General features: G+C 46.4%; 1 protein-coding gene across 1 annotated transcript in view; it reads left to right on the top strand.

Annotated features, from left to right (window-relative positions):
- lrp1bb (low density lipoprotein receptor-related protein 1Bb) overlaps window positions 1-15,898 on the top strand; it is a 226,681-nt gene that overhangs the window by 209,883 nt on the left and 900 nt on the right. The window contains exons 78-90 of the mRNA XM_079731578.1: window positions 299-405; window positions 1,565-1,681; window positions 2,306-2,479; window positions 3,376-3,501; window positions 4,014-4,178; window positions 6,925-7,086; window positions 7,681-7,855; window positions 8,725-8,829; window positions 11,015-11,128; window positions 12,215-12,291; window positions 13,326-13,416; window positions 14,095-14,245; window positions 15,414-15,488. Coding sequence (XP_079587704.1) covers window positions 299-405; window positions 1,565-1,681; window positions 2,306-2,479; window positions 3,376-3,501; window positions 4,014-4,178; window positions 6,925-7,086; window positions 7,681-7,855; window positions 8,725-8,829; window positions 11,015-11,128; window positions 12,215-12,291; window positions 13,326-13,416; window positions 14,095-14,245; window positions 15,414-15,488 — 1,639 coding nt within the window. The remainder of the gene's footprint in view (window positions 1-298; window positions 406-1,564; window positions 1,682-2,305; window positions 2,480-3,375; window positions 3,502-4,013; window positions 4,179-6,924; window positions 7,087-7,680; window positions 7,856-8,724; window positions 8,830-11,014; window positions 11,129-12,214; window positions 12,292-13,325; window positions 13,417-14,094; window positions 14,246-15,413; window positions 15,489-15,898) is intronic.

The raw sequence follows: 15,898 nt of genomic DNA, 5'->3' as shown, positions 1-15,898 counted from the left end.
TGATGATGCGTGGTACTTAATGAGGCGTGTAACTTCCAGCAGAAGCTACTTGCTATCATCAGGACGCTGTAGAGGACGATGTTAACAACCATGTTTCGGGTCAAATCCGGATCTTGGTTTGAATGTGTTCAAAATGTTGACAGTGTATTTTGTTGCACCTCAGGGGCCATACACTCAGTGTTCAGACTCTCCTATTTCAAACGTATTGTTACCCCCAGTGGTTCGGCACCTGCAAAACAGTTGGCTGTGCGTGTCGTATGTCTCCTTTCTACGGCGTTGACAACCAGCCACTTTGCAGGATGATGTACTGGAGCGTGATAGGAGACCACTCCCATATAGAAGAGTCCGCCATGGACGGCTCTCTACGCCGGATACTGCTGGAGAAGAACCTGAGGAGGCCGACCGGTAACCTCTTGTCTATTTCATCTTAAGACCAATGATGAGGTTAAACTCCATGATTGCATTTGAAATGTTTCAACTAACCATCGGAGGAATTGTGTAGATCTCCTTCAAGGGGATCCCTCTACTTTTCTCTAATATGAGAGGGTACTGCTTCATACACAGACAAAAGTGTGAGCATTGATCCCATTTTTACAGTCGTAACAACGAAGGGCGCAATTCCCGGACCAATGATCTTAATGGTCCACCCTTTCCACAATTTATTTGCAGAAGGCAGATTTCTTCACGGAACACTTATGAGGCTTTATTCATCTATTTTTGAAAATAGCCTGGTATAATACACATAATGCAATAACGGTTCTCTTCTGATGAGATACTAGAGCCATATATGAGCGAAGAAAATGCACGGAATGCATAGCACGAGGCAATTACAATATCTCCAGTCACTAAATATACTTTACATTCGCACGCATAAGTTCCTGACAGGGAACATACGGTTACCTGGACAAACATTCTGCCTCACGGGGCTCAGGAGGATAGCCTTATCATGCGATACGAGACGGTACTACGGAGGGGAAAAGAGGAGATCATCTCTAAGACTCTGTAGGGCCCTTTGGGGGCCGTCTTGAGGGAGAAGCTTAGTGTTGATCTGGGTCTGAAGAGCTCCTTTGGCCTGCTTTTAATTCAGAGGGACCCATGCTTTGTCTCTGGCTACAGTAGGCTGAATTAATCACCCGCAAGAAAAACACAAACCCATTTAGTCGCCGAAGCCAGGTGTTCATATTTACCCGGTCAGTGTGCACTCCGATGGGAAAAACACAGCCCCAGACCCCAGAAGGTTTGGGTCTTTTGTTAAATGATGATGCAGGGCACAGCACTGAAGGCTAAATTGTCGTCAGATCTGTAAAAACCCCATCCACCTTGTGGAACAATGTTATTTTTCACACACACACACACACACACATGATATATTAATCGTGTCACGCATGCGACGGAGTGCAAACAGTCAATGAACCCCCCCGACACATCAGCTTTGAAATTGTGTTTAAGTATTTCAGGAAAAGCCATTAAAATCCGGGAGGGGCGGGTCCAACCGGAATGAAGAAATTCCTATTGATTGCCCTTACACCGATCATAAGTCAAATAAATGTCTTCCTTTCTTCAGGACTGGCTATTGATTATTTCAATCAGCGTTTGTATTGGGCCGACCCCGAGCTCTCGCAGATCGGCAGTATTAGATTGGATGGCTCTGACCCTCTGGTGACAATCAGCGAGAGACACGGTAATGTCGCAGCCGCAAAAGAAAAAGAGCCATGCATCTCTTTCTCTCTCGCATTCCCTCTGCTATCCATCTCTCTCTTCATCTCTCCTCTGCCTATGTCTCTCTCTCTCTCTCTCTCTCTCTCTCTCTCTCTCTCTCTCTCTCTCTCTCTCTCCTCTCCCCTTGTCTGTCCATATGTCTGTCCCTCTCTCACTCTCTTTCTCTCTCACATTCCCACTCCTATTAATCTATCCCTCAATCTCTCCTCTCCCTATGTCTGTCCTTATGTCTCTCTTGCCCGCTCTCTCTCTTTCTCTCTCACATTCCCTCTCCTATCCATCTCCCCCTCCATCTCTCCTCTCCTTATGTATGTCCTTCGGTCTGTCTCACTCTCTCACATTCCCTCTCCTATCCATCTCTACTCTCCCTATGTCTGTACTTATGTCTCTCTCTCTCTCTCTCTCGATCTCTTTCTCTCGCTCTCTCTAGCTCATTATTTCTCTCTCTCTCGCTCTCTTTATGTCGCACACCCTCTCTCTCTCTCACGATCTCACTCTAAGCACTCTCCTATTGATGTGTGCCATTAATGTGTGTGCTTCTTCGTTCACGTTCTGCTACTCGCCGTTTGTCTGCTTGACTCGACAGGCGTCTCCCAGCCCTACCGGATCAATATATTTGAGGACTACATCTACGGCACAGGGCTGAAACACGACACCTTCAGGATCCACAAGTTCGGCCACCTGCCAGTGGAACTCCTCCACCTGGGCCTGGAGAAGCCCACCAACGTGTTGGTCTCCCACCGCTACAAGCAGCAAGACGGTACGCCGCCGGTCCCTCCTCCAGCGCTAAAACGCAGCAGGCATTAAGGAACGGCCACAAGATGTATTCAGCTGCTGCCCACCCCCCTAGCGAGCATTGTGCATACTGTCAATAGAGAAATGGCACCGGGTTAATCCAATTCAAGGTGAAAATGAAATCCTCTGGGCAGCAGGACAATCTCTTATCTGCTCTTCACGTGCGCTGCATAAAGTCATCATCGGGAGCCCCCCTCCCAACCGCCCAACCCTGAGATGGGGGGGGGGATCGATCCGCCCTTCCCGTCCACCGCTTTCAAATGCTGTACATCTGTCCCGGTTATTTGTTACACCAGGGGTCTTAATGGTGCCAGAGGATAAGAAAAGATCACTGTTGGATTTTCTTTTTTCTTCTTATCTAAAGGGCAGCTGGGCCATTCTCCAGTGACTCATTACGCGAGGCGTGCAATTTGCAGGCTGTGGACACAAGTTGTGCAAGGGAGATTGAGAGGGATTTTGATGTGTTCAGAAATGCTCCCTAACAACTGTTTCCGTCGATTTTTTTTTTTTAAAGCATTTTGATTTGTGATGTGTGAAATGAAGCGGAGCATATGGGATGTATGGGTCGTTTATGCCAAGCATGTTTAATGAGTCTGCCTGGAACGTGCAGACTTAATCATGCCATACCTTAGCCTTGGAAATGCTTCCAAAAATAATCCTCTTTGGCAAGAACCATCTGAAATGTTCACACAGATTATTGGCACCAAAAGAAAACATCTTGCCCCAAAAAGACAACATTATCTCTGTTTGAATGCTTTTATTGGAGTTTGCTCGGCAACATAGAGGTTTCATTCATCTGTACTTTTGAGTTGCGTGTGTTTTTTTTACGTACGCTTTTGTATTCTTTCTCCTTCTTTACAGCGACCAATCCATGTCTGCGAATGAGTTGTGATTTCATGTGTCTGCTGAACCCGGCGGGAGCCAAGTGTACCTGCCCAGAGGGGAAAGTGCTGGTTAATGGCACCTGTAGTGATGTCAACATGTCAGGTAGGCCTGCTCCTGTCCTGATGCAATGCAGAGTGGGTGGCGGCACACACACAATCATGATGTTGTCGTGTGCGTGCGTGTTATCGTTGTGGCTTTTTGACCCATGTGGAAAAAAGCTGTATAAGAAATATATATATCAATACTGGGAATATAATACAAATATAATCTACATACGTGACACGTTTCTGGAAATCTTTTGATCTCAAGCATTCCATGTGTCGTTTAATATTGCTAATGGATTTTTTCCAATTGTATGGATGATATTTTTCTTCAGACAGAAAATGAAACGTGTTTAATGATGAATGGTTTAGATTTTACTGTTCTGTGTTTATCTTCTACGGTATTGTACTAACGGAGAAGGCTGTACTGTAAAACAATAGGGAAATGCAATGACGAATTTGCGATTTAAAAACTCTGATATTATAACAATTGCTGGTTACAACAGCAATTGCTATAATATCATATAGCAATTGTCATATCATGATGTTGGCCCTTTTGTTTGTTTGTTGTAGGGGAGCTGTGCCGGCCTCCTTGCGAGAACGGAGGACGTTGCCTGGCCAATGAGAAGGGAGACTGGAGGTGCTACTGCTGGCCTGAGTTCTCAGGGGAACGCTGCGAGGTTAACCATTGCACAGACTACTGCCTAAACGGAGGCACCTGCATGGGCTCCCCACTGGGTGAGGCGACCGCACTAATGTCATGCTAAGTGGTGTGCGGGGAGGGAGAGTAGGCAAACACACACAGAGGATGTTTGAGGTTGTCTCTCCCAATGCTACTAGAAGATTTAACTCTGGTCGTTTGGAACAGGGATGGGGGCAAGCCGTAAGTGAAGGGGCTTTATGATCCAAAACGTTGAGTTTATGGGGGATTTGGTTGGCGTTTAATTCGTACTTTGGATAGCACTGAGCGGTGTCGTGTTAGTGTGCGGCAGTATTGTGGGACGAGGCTAATGATCTTCTACTTTGTGATCTGAGCAGCCTAAGGCAACAGCAGATTACAGCTGCTTCGGCATTGGAACCAAAAAAGAAACTGCTGTCAGCAAATTCCTGCAATTTGAAAAAGAATTACGAATAAAATGACACGTTGCAACACAATGTCGAAATCCACTGTCCATCTTTCTTACGCAAATGGTCTTTGGTTATTTTACTCTGTAAAAGTTATGGTTTGACACCAATGCTCTTCAAAACAGAAACAAAAAAGAGAACGGGATATAAAATGGCCCTTAAGTGTAACGTTGCAAATATGTCACTCGATATCTACATTGGGTTCTGAATTACGTTCTACTGGGGTATTGTATTTTCTGCCAACTCAGTGGTTAAGATAGTAATTATCCAAAACATCTCTGAGTTAGTTTACAATGATAAACTGTGTGGCTTCACCTATGCAATTATCCTAGGACAAATATTTGGACTGCTGTAGCTTTTTGAACACTAATTGAAATCCTGAGGTGTCCACATAGATTTTTATACTTTCTCAGTGTTTGGGTTGAACCAAGCCAATGAAAACTGGCTGTGAGTATTTTTTTGTTTTTGTTGGGCGAGGAAGGGAAACTCGCATTGACTTTGAAATGTAATTTGGAAAGTGTAGATTAAATGTTTATCTCTTGAAAAGTAGTCTCCACTCACACAGAGTGTCCTACATTTGATTTCTTTTTTTCTTTTTCGCACAGCAAAAACAAATATCTCTCCTCACATTCCTACCAGGATCTATGTCGGACCAAAACCTTACCGAATGCTATTTTAGCACAATATAACACAGTCATCTTATAACACAATAAGGCTCTTCATATAGTTATCAGGATATCAGTCTTGGACAACAAAACACTGTTAGCCTCGTCGCTGGCTTACTCTGTGACCGTGGCATCACATGTACCCTGTAGATAAAAATAAATTAGAATTCATACATTGATATTGAGGAGTATTATTGCCAAATGTCGCCCACCATTACGGGATGAAGTGTGTGTGTCTATTTATGTGTGCAGCATAACCGGGCAAGATCAGGGAATATTTGTTTTGTGCTGCTGGGCTCCGGAACAGTTCATTCATGCTCTGCGATTGACTGGTTTTTCATAAAGGGAGAGGCTTCGCTGTATTGAGCACAGGTCTCCTGGGCACCTGCATATTGGTGTAAATAACCAGCAGAGGAGGATGTGGGCTGACCACAAGCTCCAGCCAAGGGAATGGCTTTGGTATCTGAACAAACGGGCAGCACCTCGCAGTCAAGTACTTGCTGGAAATTTGTTCATTTTACCTGTACTTCAAAGGGATTCTTGAAGCGTTTTGTTTTCGAGACTTTTGAGTGGTGGCACAATGATGTTGGCAATCGAGATACACACACATTTGATTGACAATCTAAGAAAAAAGTTTTTTTAACCGCTTTATTAAAACTTCCATTACCACGGTAAGTATTACAAATGAAAACCTTGTCCATGTCAGTAACCCTGTCTCACTGAGTTCTGACCTAACACGTTTTTATGAACCATGGAAGCACTCTGGCAATTGTTCCCGCTGTGGCCTACCAACAAAAAAAATCTGAAATTTTAACACAAACCTTGAGGGGACTATTCGAATGGCAAAAAGAGAAACAAATGCTTGCTTTGTTTGTGTGTCTCATTTAAAAGGCATCATCAACCTTTCCTATGATCGCTCGAGGGACCCCGAGGGGCCACAGGGGGCTTGTTTAATCGCGCTTGTAACTCAAGGTTAAAGCCCTGTTCAGAAAGCAGGACCTGCTTTAGATCAGGGTTTCCAGTGGTCCACTGTTTGCTGCTTATCTGGCTCTCAGCAATCCTCTGGAGTGCTTTTAAGGCACAAGGATTTACTCGTCCAGGAGCTAAAAGGTCCCGTTCTGTTCCCACTGTTCCAGTTCACACAGATCCTTCCTGAGTGTTGTGTCCTAAGGGTAAGAGATGTGTCCGTATGAACCATCCTTTCATCTGAAACGCGTTAGATTTTGTTCTGTTCCTTTTCCCAGGGCTCTTAGCATTAATAATGTTAACACGCCAAGTACTTTTATAGTACTTGGCGTGTTAACATATAGCTTCTTAAAACATCCTCGTGGTAATTCAATGCAAACCTAAGCAAACACATTAACAGATGATTAACCATCAACCTCTGTGCTACCCCATCACCGAATATATCATCAACTTTTGATGAACATAACACTGGTTTGACCAAAAAAACTACTTGGTCGAAATGTCTGGGTTTGGGGACATGTTCGGCAGATCACCCAAAGTGATCCCTTCTCAGGGAACCATGGTGATGTTCATAACCGAGACGTTTCCATGGTTTCCTCCAAAGAAGCAGGAAGGTTCACCCCCCCCCAAGTAAACAATATGGCTGCTGGGAGTATAGGGTCCATGACCTTATGAATTGACCAACTAAGTGCCCTTCTCTCTCTGTTCTCTCCCTGTTCTCTCTCCAGGCAAGCCGACCTGTCGCTGCCCCACCGGTTTCTCTGGGCCATTCTGCGAGAGGAAGGTGTGCGACAATTACTGTTTGAATGGGGGCACCTGCGACGTGAGCCAGGGTAACCAGCCAGTGTGCCGGTGCATGGCGGAATACACCGGAGACAGATGTCTTTACCGTGAGTGACCAGATGCCATTACTTCTACCAAGACGGATACCTCTTCGCTGCGTTTAATACGAAAATGAATGGCTGCGAAGAAGAATTCTGTAGTTGGTTTTGGTCCTGCTACTTGTTTAAAAAGCTAAGAGGTGGAAAGAGGAAATCCAATCCAATTTCTTTCCACAAACACTGTACTTGCCTCTAATTTTAGATCAAAGAAAGCGAACCATTCGTCGGTCAAGGACCATGTTGGTTTCTGTGACGGATGGATGGAATATTTTCCCTTTTTTTTGTTCAAATGTGTTTTCCCATGCCAGGCTATGGGAGAACCAATTCATCACTCGGGATGACGTTGGTAGTGCTCCGCCACCGCGGGCCCAAGGGGAGATATGTTTTCATCTGTGGCCGAGATGTCATTTGATTCGGATAATTAAGTCCCATTAAAGCCCTGTAAAATTCCTATCACAACACAGCCCCAACTCCGCTCCCAGTGCCTCATTATACAGAGCAGTCTGTTGCATCTACCCCCCGTTCGGTGCGGGCTTGTGCGTGTATTTATATATCTGTGCATGTGTGTGTGTGTGTGTGTGTTTGCGTGCACTCTCTCAACAGACATCTGCCACCACTACTGCGTGAACTCCAAGGCGTGCACGCTGTCCAGCAGTGGCTACGTGGAGTGCGTCTGTCCGGCCAGGTTCGAGGGCAACAAGTGTGAGGTGGACAAGTGTCTGCGATGCCACGGGGCGCCGTGTCTCATCACCGAAGACACGGGGGACGTGGTGTGCAAGTAAGTTCGCCTGTTGCTTTGCCATCGCTACACAACACCGTTCACACCGCGGGCACAGGATTGGTGAAGTTGTGACGCACACAATGCACATTTTTATTACGCGGCTTCAATCACGGCGTTCGTCTGTTATTTCGGAATAGCAGATCGCTGTTAAGAACAACAGACTGTTGCCTTGGATGCTAGTTCCAACAGTTGATTTTCAGGAATCTAATTTGATTGTTTTTATTTGCGGATGCCATCAAATTATTTTTTAATCGATGCAACCATTTTTTGTTGCTATATATTTATCTTGTGAGCAGCTGTGCAATTCGCAGGATAATGTATAGCGAGCTGACCATTACCCCGAAATAAACCCAAACAGGGTGGGTTTTGCTGTAGATTAGTACTTACTTTAATGACGAAGATGTAAGAATGTGAGCTTGATTACTTTATAATGTTCGGTACATGTAATGTTAATTAACGAGAAACTTGTACTTTTACAATCCTTGGCATAAAAATGACAACCATTGGGTTGTTTGTTTTCTTGCTTTTTCCCTGAAAGATCCGCTGATTCAAACATTAACACACAATAATGAGGCCAGCTTCTTTTCTCTTAATTGCAAATAACTGCCACACAGTTCCCTCCAAGCGCATTAGGAACCAACAGGCTACATAATCTCAAGCAATTATTTTAGTATGGTCTTTTGACGCACACTTAAAGTGCTTCTCAAAATATCCAAAAATTGCTTTTCGAAAATCAACTAATTAGGGCATTAAACATACACGTTCTACCGATGTTGACCTCAAAAAATACTTGTTGAGTTGGTGCGCATGAGTACAATTACGCTGTGTGGTGTCACTAGCGTCCGCTATTTCCGTGTTCCTCGCAGTTGCACCAACGGCAGGATAGCAGCGAGCTGTCAGCTGTGTGACGGCTACTGCTACAACGGTGGCACCTGTCACCTGGACCCCGACACCAACCTACCCTTCTGCCAGTAAGTCACCGCTTAATAGGGGGGGGGGGGGGGGGGGGGACATAGAGTCCCGTCCTTTACCGTCGTACCGGTTCAGACGCCGGGCTCGACAGCACCCTGGCAGACAGAGCCGCCAGGGAGCGGGGCCTTGGATGTCTTCATGGTGCCAACCCGGACCCCCCACTGAGAGGAGAGGCACAGGGCTTTGAGATGTCGTCCTCTCGGGAAGGATCCCTAAGTCGGAGGAACGTTTGACACCAGCGGTCACGAGCCACAGCGGGGGGCTAAGTACGAGCTCACACAGCTACGGCGCCGGTGACACTCAGCGTTTCATCTAGTGCTGCCGGGGTTTAAGGCACCTTGATGTTAAGAAACATGCCACAAAGTTCCCATGTTTAACGGTACACCTTCGCACCGGAGAGGGCCTCTTCTCTGGTTCTTCTCTGCCACATTGTGAGGAAAAGAAACGCACACAACCCTTCACCGCATGGTGCAGGCTATTAGCGCGTACCCTCAGAGCTCACAAACTGGATTTGAATCCCTTCAAAGCTTATCGTACTGGGAAACTGTAACAATGTCGCCGTCACGAACCGCTCGGCGCTAATGTCAGGCGGACGCGCAGGCTTTAGGCGGCGACGGGTCTTAGAAGTGTTCGAAGAGAGCGGAGGGCATCGCGCCGGCGGCCTGTCGGTGGCGTCAAGGCCGCTGGCAGCTAACTGGGCGAGGACAAAAGGCTTGACTGGCAGATACCGAAGGTTAATGTGCGACGTTGGTCGGTCGGACGCGGATTGACAATATTTCAACGATAATCGAGAGACGTGAAGGCTGTTAGCGAGCCCCCCTACTGACAAACATTTTAATAAGAATGAAAACTCAATTTCAGAAAGGCAGCCCTGTTGTTTTTTTATAACGACCCGTCATCCAATATGGTTAAGGCGGGATGTGTGGTCATCATTCAACAGTATAAAGAATGGAATCAATTTCTATGCAAATGTTCCCCATCTCCTTTTTCATGAGCTTAACGGACCTCCGTAATGTGGTTTATTCATTGACTCCAAGGACCCGAGATTAGGTGAAATGATTGATATGTCTGTCAAGAAATCATAAATGTTTGACCTTATACTGGGAGTAAATGGGTATTTCATCAAGGCAAAAAAAGGAATCCTCCCAGGATTGGGGTATTCCAATTGTAATGATAATTTCTCAGATAAACGCATCAAAGGTCAAATATTTTCAAAACTCATGATTATCATCATGAAGTAAATTTCTTCATTTTTTTCCATCCAGCACACATGCAATTTTTCTTTGTACGTAAATATATATATAGCCTTTATATGTTTATATTTTTGCATGTTGTCTTTCTGATTGGCTCAAATTGCCAAGCTATAGTGACATATGAATGATCACTTATTCCTCATTTCAGCAGATTCAAACATCTGAACCCATTTTGATATGCCTATTTTAAGACGTTGGCCATTAGCCTTCCTTTCTTGGACTTCAACAAAGGAAGGAACAATCTTAACGTCTCGGTGTGCACCAGTACAGAGCCTTACCTAAGACTAAGCTTGTATAAGCTGACTACAAGGCTTATCAGACATTATTCCAAAAGGATGCAGAACAGCGTGTTCCATGTCTTCATAGCATTTGCCACAGCTTACTTCCTCAGAACCAACACAGCAGTTGACTCCTGCCTGGGCTTAAATAAAATATAACCATACTTTTTAATCTTTTTCCTCTCTCCATCTGCACAATCGACTCCAGGGTACTTTAGTTTGTAAATCGAATACAAAAACACATTAACATTGCTTATTTTCCAATCATTATCACGTTCTTCATTTAAACTCCCCATTTATTAAAGGTAATCCTGAACCAAGACTAATAACCCCCTGTTTTTCCTCCAGCAGATCCATCTCGGGCTTTGCAGATCCACAAGACAGATGGGAATTGATTGGGGATGCTATGTATTCCTAACAGTTGCTTTTTTGTAGGCGTGCATTTTTCATAAGGCAAAGACAAATCCATGTGTTGGGGCGTTGCAACCTAATTGCTGCGCCTCAAGCTGTGTGCGCCGTGCGTTGGCCACCATTATCAGCGACCCGGTCCTGCTGTGGGGAAGAACCTTCAGCGTGACCGTATTCTGTGTTCTGCATTTGTGTTTCGATTCCTGCTGCCTTCCTGATCACACCACACGCCCGTGTTTCTGCAGCTGCACATCAGGGTTCAAGAACCAGCGTTGCGATGAGCTGGCCAACCCGTGCGATTACTTCTGTCAGAATGAGGGGATATGCACAATAACGGCCCCTAACAAACCACGCTGCAAGTAGGTCCTCCCTCTCTCTCACCGCGCCCGCCCGCATCCCTCCAGAGCCGCGCCACCCAACCCACCTCCCGCCTTCTCTCGCCATCCCCCTCCACTTCTCTCACTCCACCCAGTCCAGTGTAAAGTGCAGTCCCTTCTGTGGCACATCCGCACTGGCCGCTCCTCCCACTCACTCACTCACTCACTCACTCACTCACCCACCACGGCCATTCAGTCCCACAGGGTGTGTCTGTGCGTGCTTGTGTGTGTGTGTTTGTGGAAACTACCATGACTCGCAGGCGCTGAGACACACTCACGGCAGGCCAACAGAACCCTTTTCCTTCAATCAATAGGGGGGGGGGGGACTGAACACCTACCTCCTGTGCGCTGTGTTCTTCTGTTTAGCTTTGCTCCCCTCCCCACCTCTACAACGCCCCCCCCTACTGCTCATCAAAATTCATGCCGGGCTATCACTGTGACATTTCAGCCCTGCGAGGGTGAGATTCATTTGACGCACGTGCGGGGGGGGTGTGGGGGGGGGCGCCGCCTTCTTATTTATGATAACTTGATGTTCTGACACTCGCAGTGCATGTCATTTGGCGTAATTTCATTCTATCATCGCCGAGCGTGCGTCGCGTCGGATCACTCATGCTTCGCGGGGCCATCTGCGTCAATCATGCCAAATTGGATATCACCTCCCCGTTAACGACGGCCATGCATTTCCTCCTATCGGATCCCATCCACGATGTAAATGAGGCGGCGGCGGCATATTGCCCTCGTCGCCATCTTCCTCTTCCTCCTTGTGTCCTTTTTGTCTCTCTTCACGGATCAATATTCAAACCCTTGAGTTTGAATTCCCGCATCTCAGAGGCCACATCGACGTATAGTTTGTTTGCATTGTATCCAGTAGCTTGTTAGAATGCATAACGATAAACCCCCTATCCCCACCAAGATTTAGTGTGTGTTTCTCACAAGGCCTGCTCACTAAGTAGAATAATTAGCCTGGTTCCTCAGCAGTGGTTTTCTGTGTTTGAAGCGAGGGGGGCCGGCAGCGTGTGGCGAGCTAACCAGCCTTTATTTCCCCTTCTTCTCCAAACCCTCCCGCAGGTGCTCGGTCAACTGGGCAGGAACCCAGTGCGAGCGGCCCGCCCCCAAGAGCAGCAGATCAGACAACACCGCTGGAGGTGGGTACCCCCCGGCGCCCACAGCCTGCCCCCACGGCGGCCAGTGAAATAGCATCGCATGTGCAGCCTATTATCTACCGTATTTTCCGCACTATAAGGCGCACTTAAAAGCCGGTAATTTTCTCAAAAAACGACAGTGCGCCTTATAATCCGGAGCGCCTTATATATGGATCAATTGGTTAATTGGTTGATCCATACTGGTTGTAAACGGCGCTCTGTCAAAATGTTTCAGTATGAAAAAACAATAAAAACAATTTAATAATAATAATAAAATGTTTCACTACGACTACGATAAAGGCACGCCGCTTGCAGCATTACGGCTATCGTAGTCAGTGCACACAGCATTTTACTGCGCTTACTCACAGTCCCAGTATCTCACAGTGTCACACTCACAGTATCTTCTATGCTATGCGCCTTATAATCCAGTGCGCCCTATTTATGAAAAAAGTTCTAAAATAGGTCATTCATTGAAGGTGCGCCTTATAATCCGGTGCGCGTTATAGTGCGGGAAATACGGTACCTATTATCTATTAGCACCTTGTCCGATCATTAGGTGGTGGATCTGCCAGCGATGTTTCTCAACAACACATTGATCTTCATGCTGCTGTTGCTACTGCTGAGTGTCAGACGGAGAACATTATTGACCAGCCATAATGGATTTCAGCAGATCCAGAGCGCGTGTGTGCGTGCGTGCGTGCGTGTGTGTGTGTCTGTGTGTGCGCTGGTGCTTTCTATAATCCTTATACATAAACAAAGAATCCTACAGCATTTTTGCATCTGTTAATTATGATGTTCAAGAATGACTTTGTGAAAATACATAACAGTGTTCTGTGTGCGTGTGTGTGCTGTGTTTGTGTATGCATGCATGTGTATGCCTGCGGGCTTGTGTGAAATCATTTTAATATAAGAAAAGATGGTCTGAATTACACAGGTGGTGTTTCATAGAATAGCATCTGACCTCTTTCTGATCCTCTCCCATCTCTCGTCCATCTCTCCACTCCCCACCTCCCTCTCTCGCTCTCGCTCTCGCTCAGGGAGCATAGCCATCATTGTACCACTGGTGCTGCTGGTCATCCTGATCGTGACAGTGGTGGCCGGAGTTTTCATCTGCAAACGCAGGCAGAGGTAAAAAAAAAACACACACAAACACACATCTATAATATATTTGCTGCTGTCTAATAGCAAGTGGTGTCTGTGCAGACAGACAGCAGCTACTTTGTAAAGTATCTCTGTATTGAATGAAGGATGAAGTTGTCAGGTAGAACAGAAGCAATAGCTATAGTTTGGCTGGTGGTCTATGGGGGCTTGGGGCTGACTGACACTGTAGTCTGACAGCGTACAGCAGGCTTAAAGGGCGGATCAAGGTATTGCGAGGGATGTCTTGGTTGTTTTGTATTAAACCTGAAATCCTGAGTGGAACATTTTTTTAAACCTCCTGTAATCCAGCACTATAATAAAAGCCTCATTATACATCAAGTTCAGTGGAATTCACTTTTCTTTCCCTGACCCCACTGCTGTAGAGTCCAGTCTGACGACGGCATTGTGAACCCAAAGGCCCACACAAACAGAATGTGTGAAAGTGTAATTCATTTGCGTGGTGTCAGTCTGTAACCTGAAGCGACCGACACGGCCTCTCCTTCACTCACACGCACGCACGCACGCACGCGCGCGCACAAACACACACACACACATACAAACACGCCGCATGTTTCTCAGAGATCCAGGGCCCTCTAGTCTCACTGTTTCTCACCAAAGAGGGTCCTGCCTGGTCTTAACTTGATCCCCCCCCCCTCCTCCCTGCAGGGGGAAGCGTGTGCAGCGGCAGCCCATGACCAACGGCGGCATCAACGTGGAGATCGGCAACCCCTCCTACAACATGTACGAGGTGGACCACGACAACCACGCAGACGCCGGCAGCCTGCTCAGACCCAACTTCACACTGGACCCGCACAAGGTCCGCCTGCTCCACCGCCTTAGTGGTGTCGACTGATAGAACCCATTAGGAGGTAGAACCGTCCCCTTAAAGGGGACATGTTTTACCACCAGGTGTGATTGTGGATTGGCCGTTACAAGCCGTTTTGAACATCATAACGTGGGCGTGTCCCCCTAGATGTATGACGGATAGATGAGCAACGTTTTCCACGGCCCACTGTGTCGGCTGGTGGACTGATCTATCCAGCGCACATCTAGGCGGACACGCCCACTTGTGATGTCAGAAGAGGCCAATTTTCAAAACGGCTTGTAACGGCTAATCACACTCACACCTGGTGGTATAATATGTCACCTTTAATAAGCCACAGGAGACAACGTCCATATGCTCACCGTTTTGGATGCTGAGCAGCTGTAGAATGTGTCTTTTGTGCACATCCATGGCCTTTTTGGGCACGGGTGCAGATCTCAAACCCGTTAAAAAAAGGAGCATTCTATGTACCGACCAAGATCTTTTGAACTACAAGTTCTCACAGTTCTTGTGTGTTTATATTATTGTACTCTCTGAACCACTCGCAAATGTAATAGTCTAGGTCCATGATAAGCTACCGGGCCAGACTGTGTGTGTGTGTCTAGTGTCTGTGTCTGTGTGTGTGTGTGTTTCTGTGTGAAAGGCATTACTCCTATGCAGGTACTCTGTGCCGAGGGAGCCTTTATCTGGCCGCTGATGTATTCTGTACATGAGGTTCAGGGGTGCGCTAACACTCAGCATATCAAACAAATCATAGCACCTTCACTGATGTTGTTATCTCGCCGCCTAGCGTTCCCCAGCCCTAATACTATTGCTTTTTGCCCGGCCAACTTTGACATGTGCTATTGTCGCTCCAATCTCTCCCCTATCTTTTTTTCCCACTACTGTTCTGCTGACTTGAATACTAACAAGTCCCCTGTTTGTCCCCCAAAAATGTTGTCTTCTTAAAGACGGATGGTTTCTTTCTGGTCTTTATACCGATTATATTTCTTAACTAGGTTTGAGCATGTTGGTCACAAAACCTTGAGTAGGTTGACTTATAACATTTGTGTACATGTTAAGAAGAATCCCACCAGTTTTCAGTCATCCATCCCAAGTTTGTCTCCTGAGGTTAGTGTACTGGGCCCTGGTCCTCAGCGATGCTACTCTGGTTCTGTTGCAGGGCTGGTGTGTAAAATCCAGTGATCCGCGTGCCTTGGGCATCCACACTGTGCCCAAGGAGGTTATTCCTGGACAGGTGAATGGCTAACTACTATTGACATCATTTGTGTTTCCACAGGGAGTCATGTTTGAATATTGAAGGAGGGGGGTTAGTTGTCATGTCTTAGTGAGACCGATATGGAATAGTGAGCTTGTTCTATGCAAGCCTCCAGGATTTCCAGATCGCGTCATATCACGCCAAATCAAATTAGCCCTGAGAAATTGCACGAGTTTCCATATTTGTTTAAACACCGCATGTCTGCATAAAGTGACCATTGTCACACTTTCCCCCGATATTGACCAATCATCACTCTTCCCCTTACAATTCGTCACGTCAATAAACAAAACGTCTTTACGGTTATGAACAAGCAGGCATGTCTGCAAAACTTCTCCCATTAAACCTATTCAGCCCCACGCCCTTTTTGAGCTAATCCTCGCCTTAAATGA

The sequence above is a fragment of the Pollachius pollachius genome (assembly GCF_949987615.1).
Source record: "Pollachius pollachius genome assembly, chromosome: 3".
Taxonomy (NCBI): Eukaryota; Metazoa; Chordata; class Actinopteri; order Gadiformes; family Gadidae; genus Pollachius; species Pollachius pollachius.
Note: the sequence above shows the minus strand (reverse complement) of the source record. Positions and strands in the feature narration are given on the sequence as shown.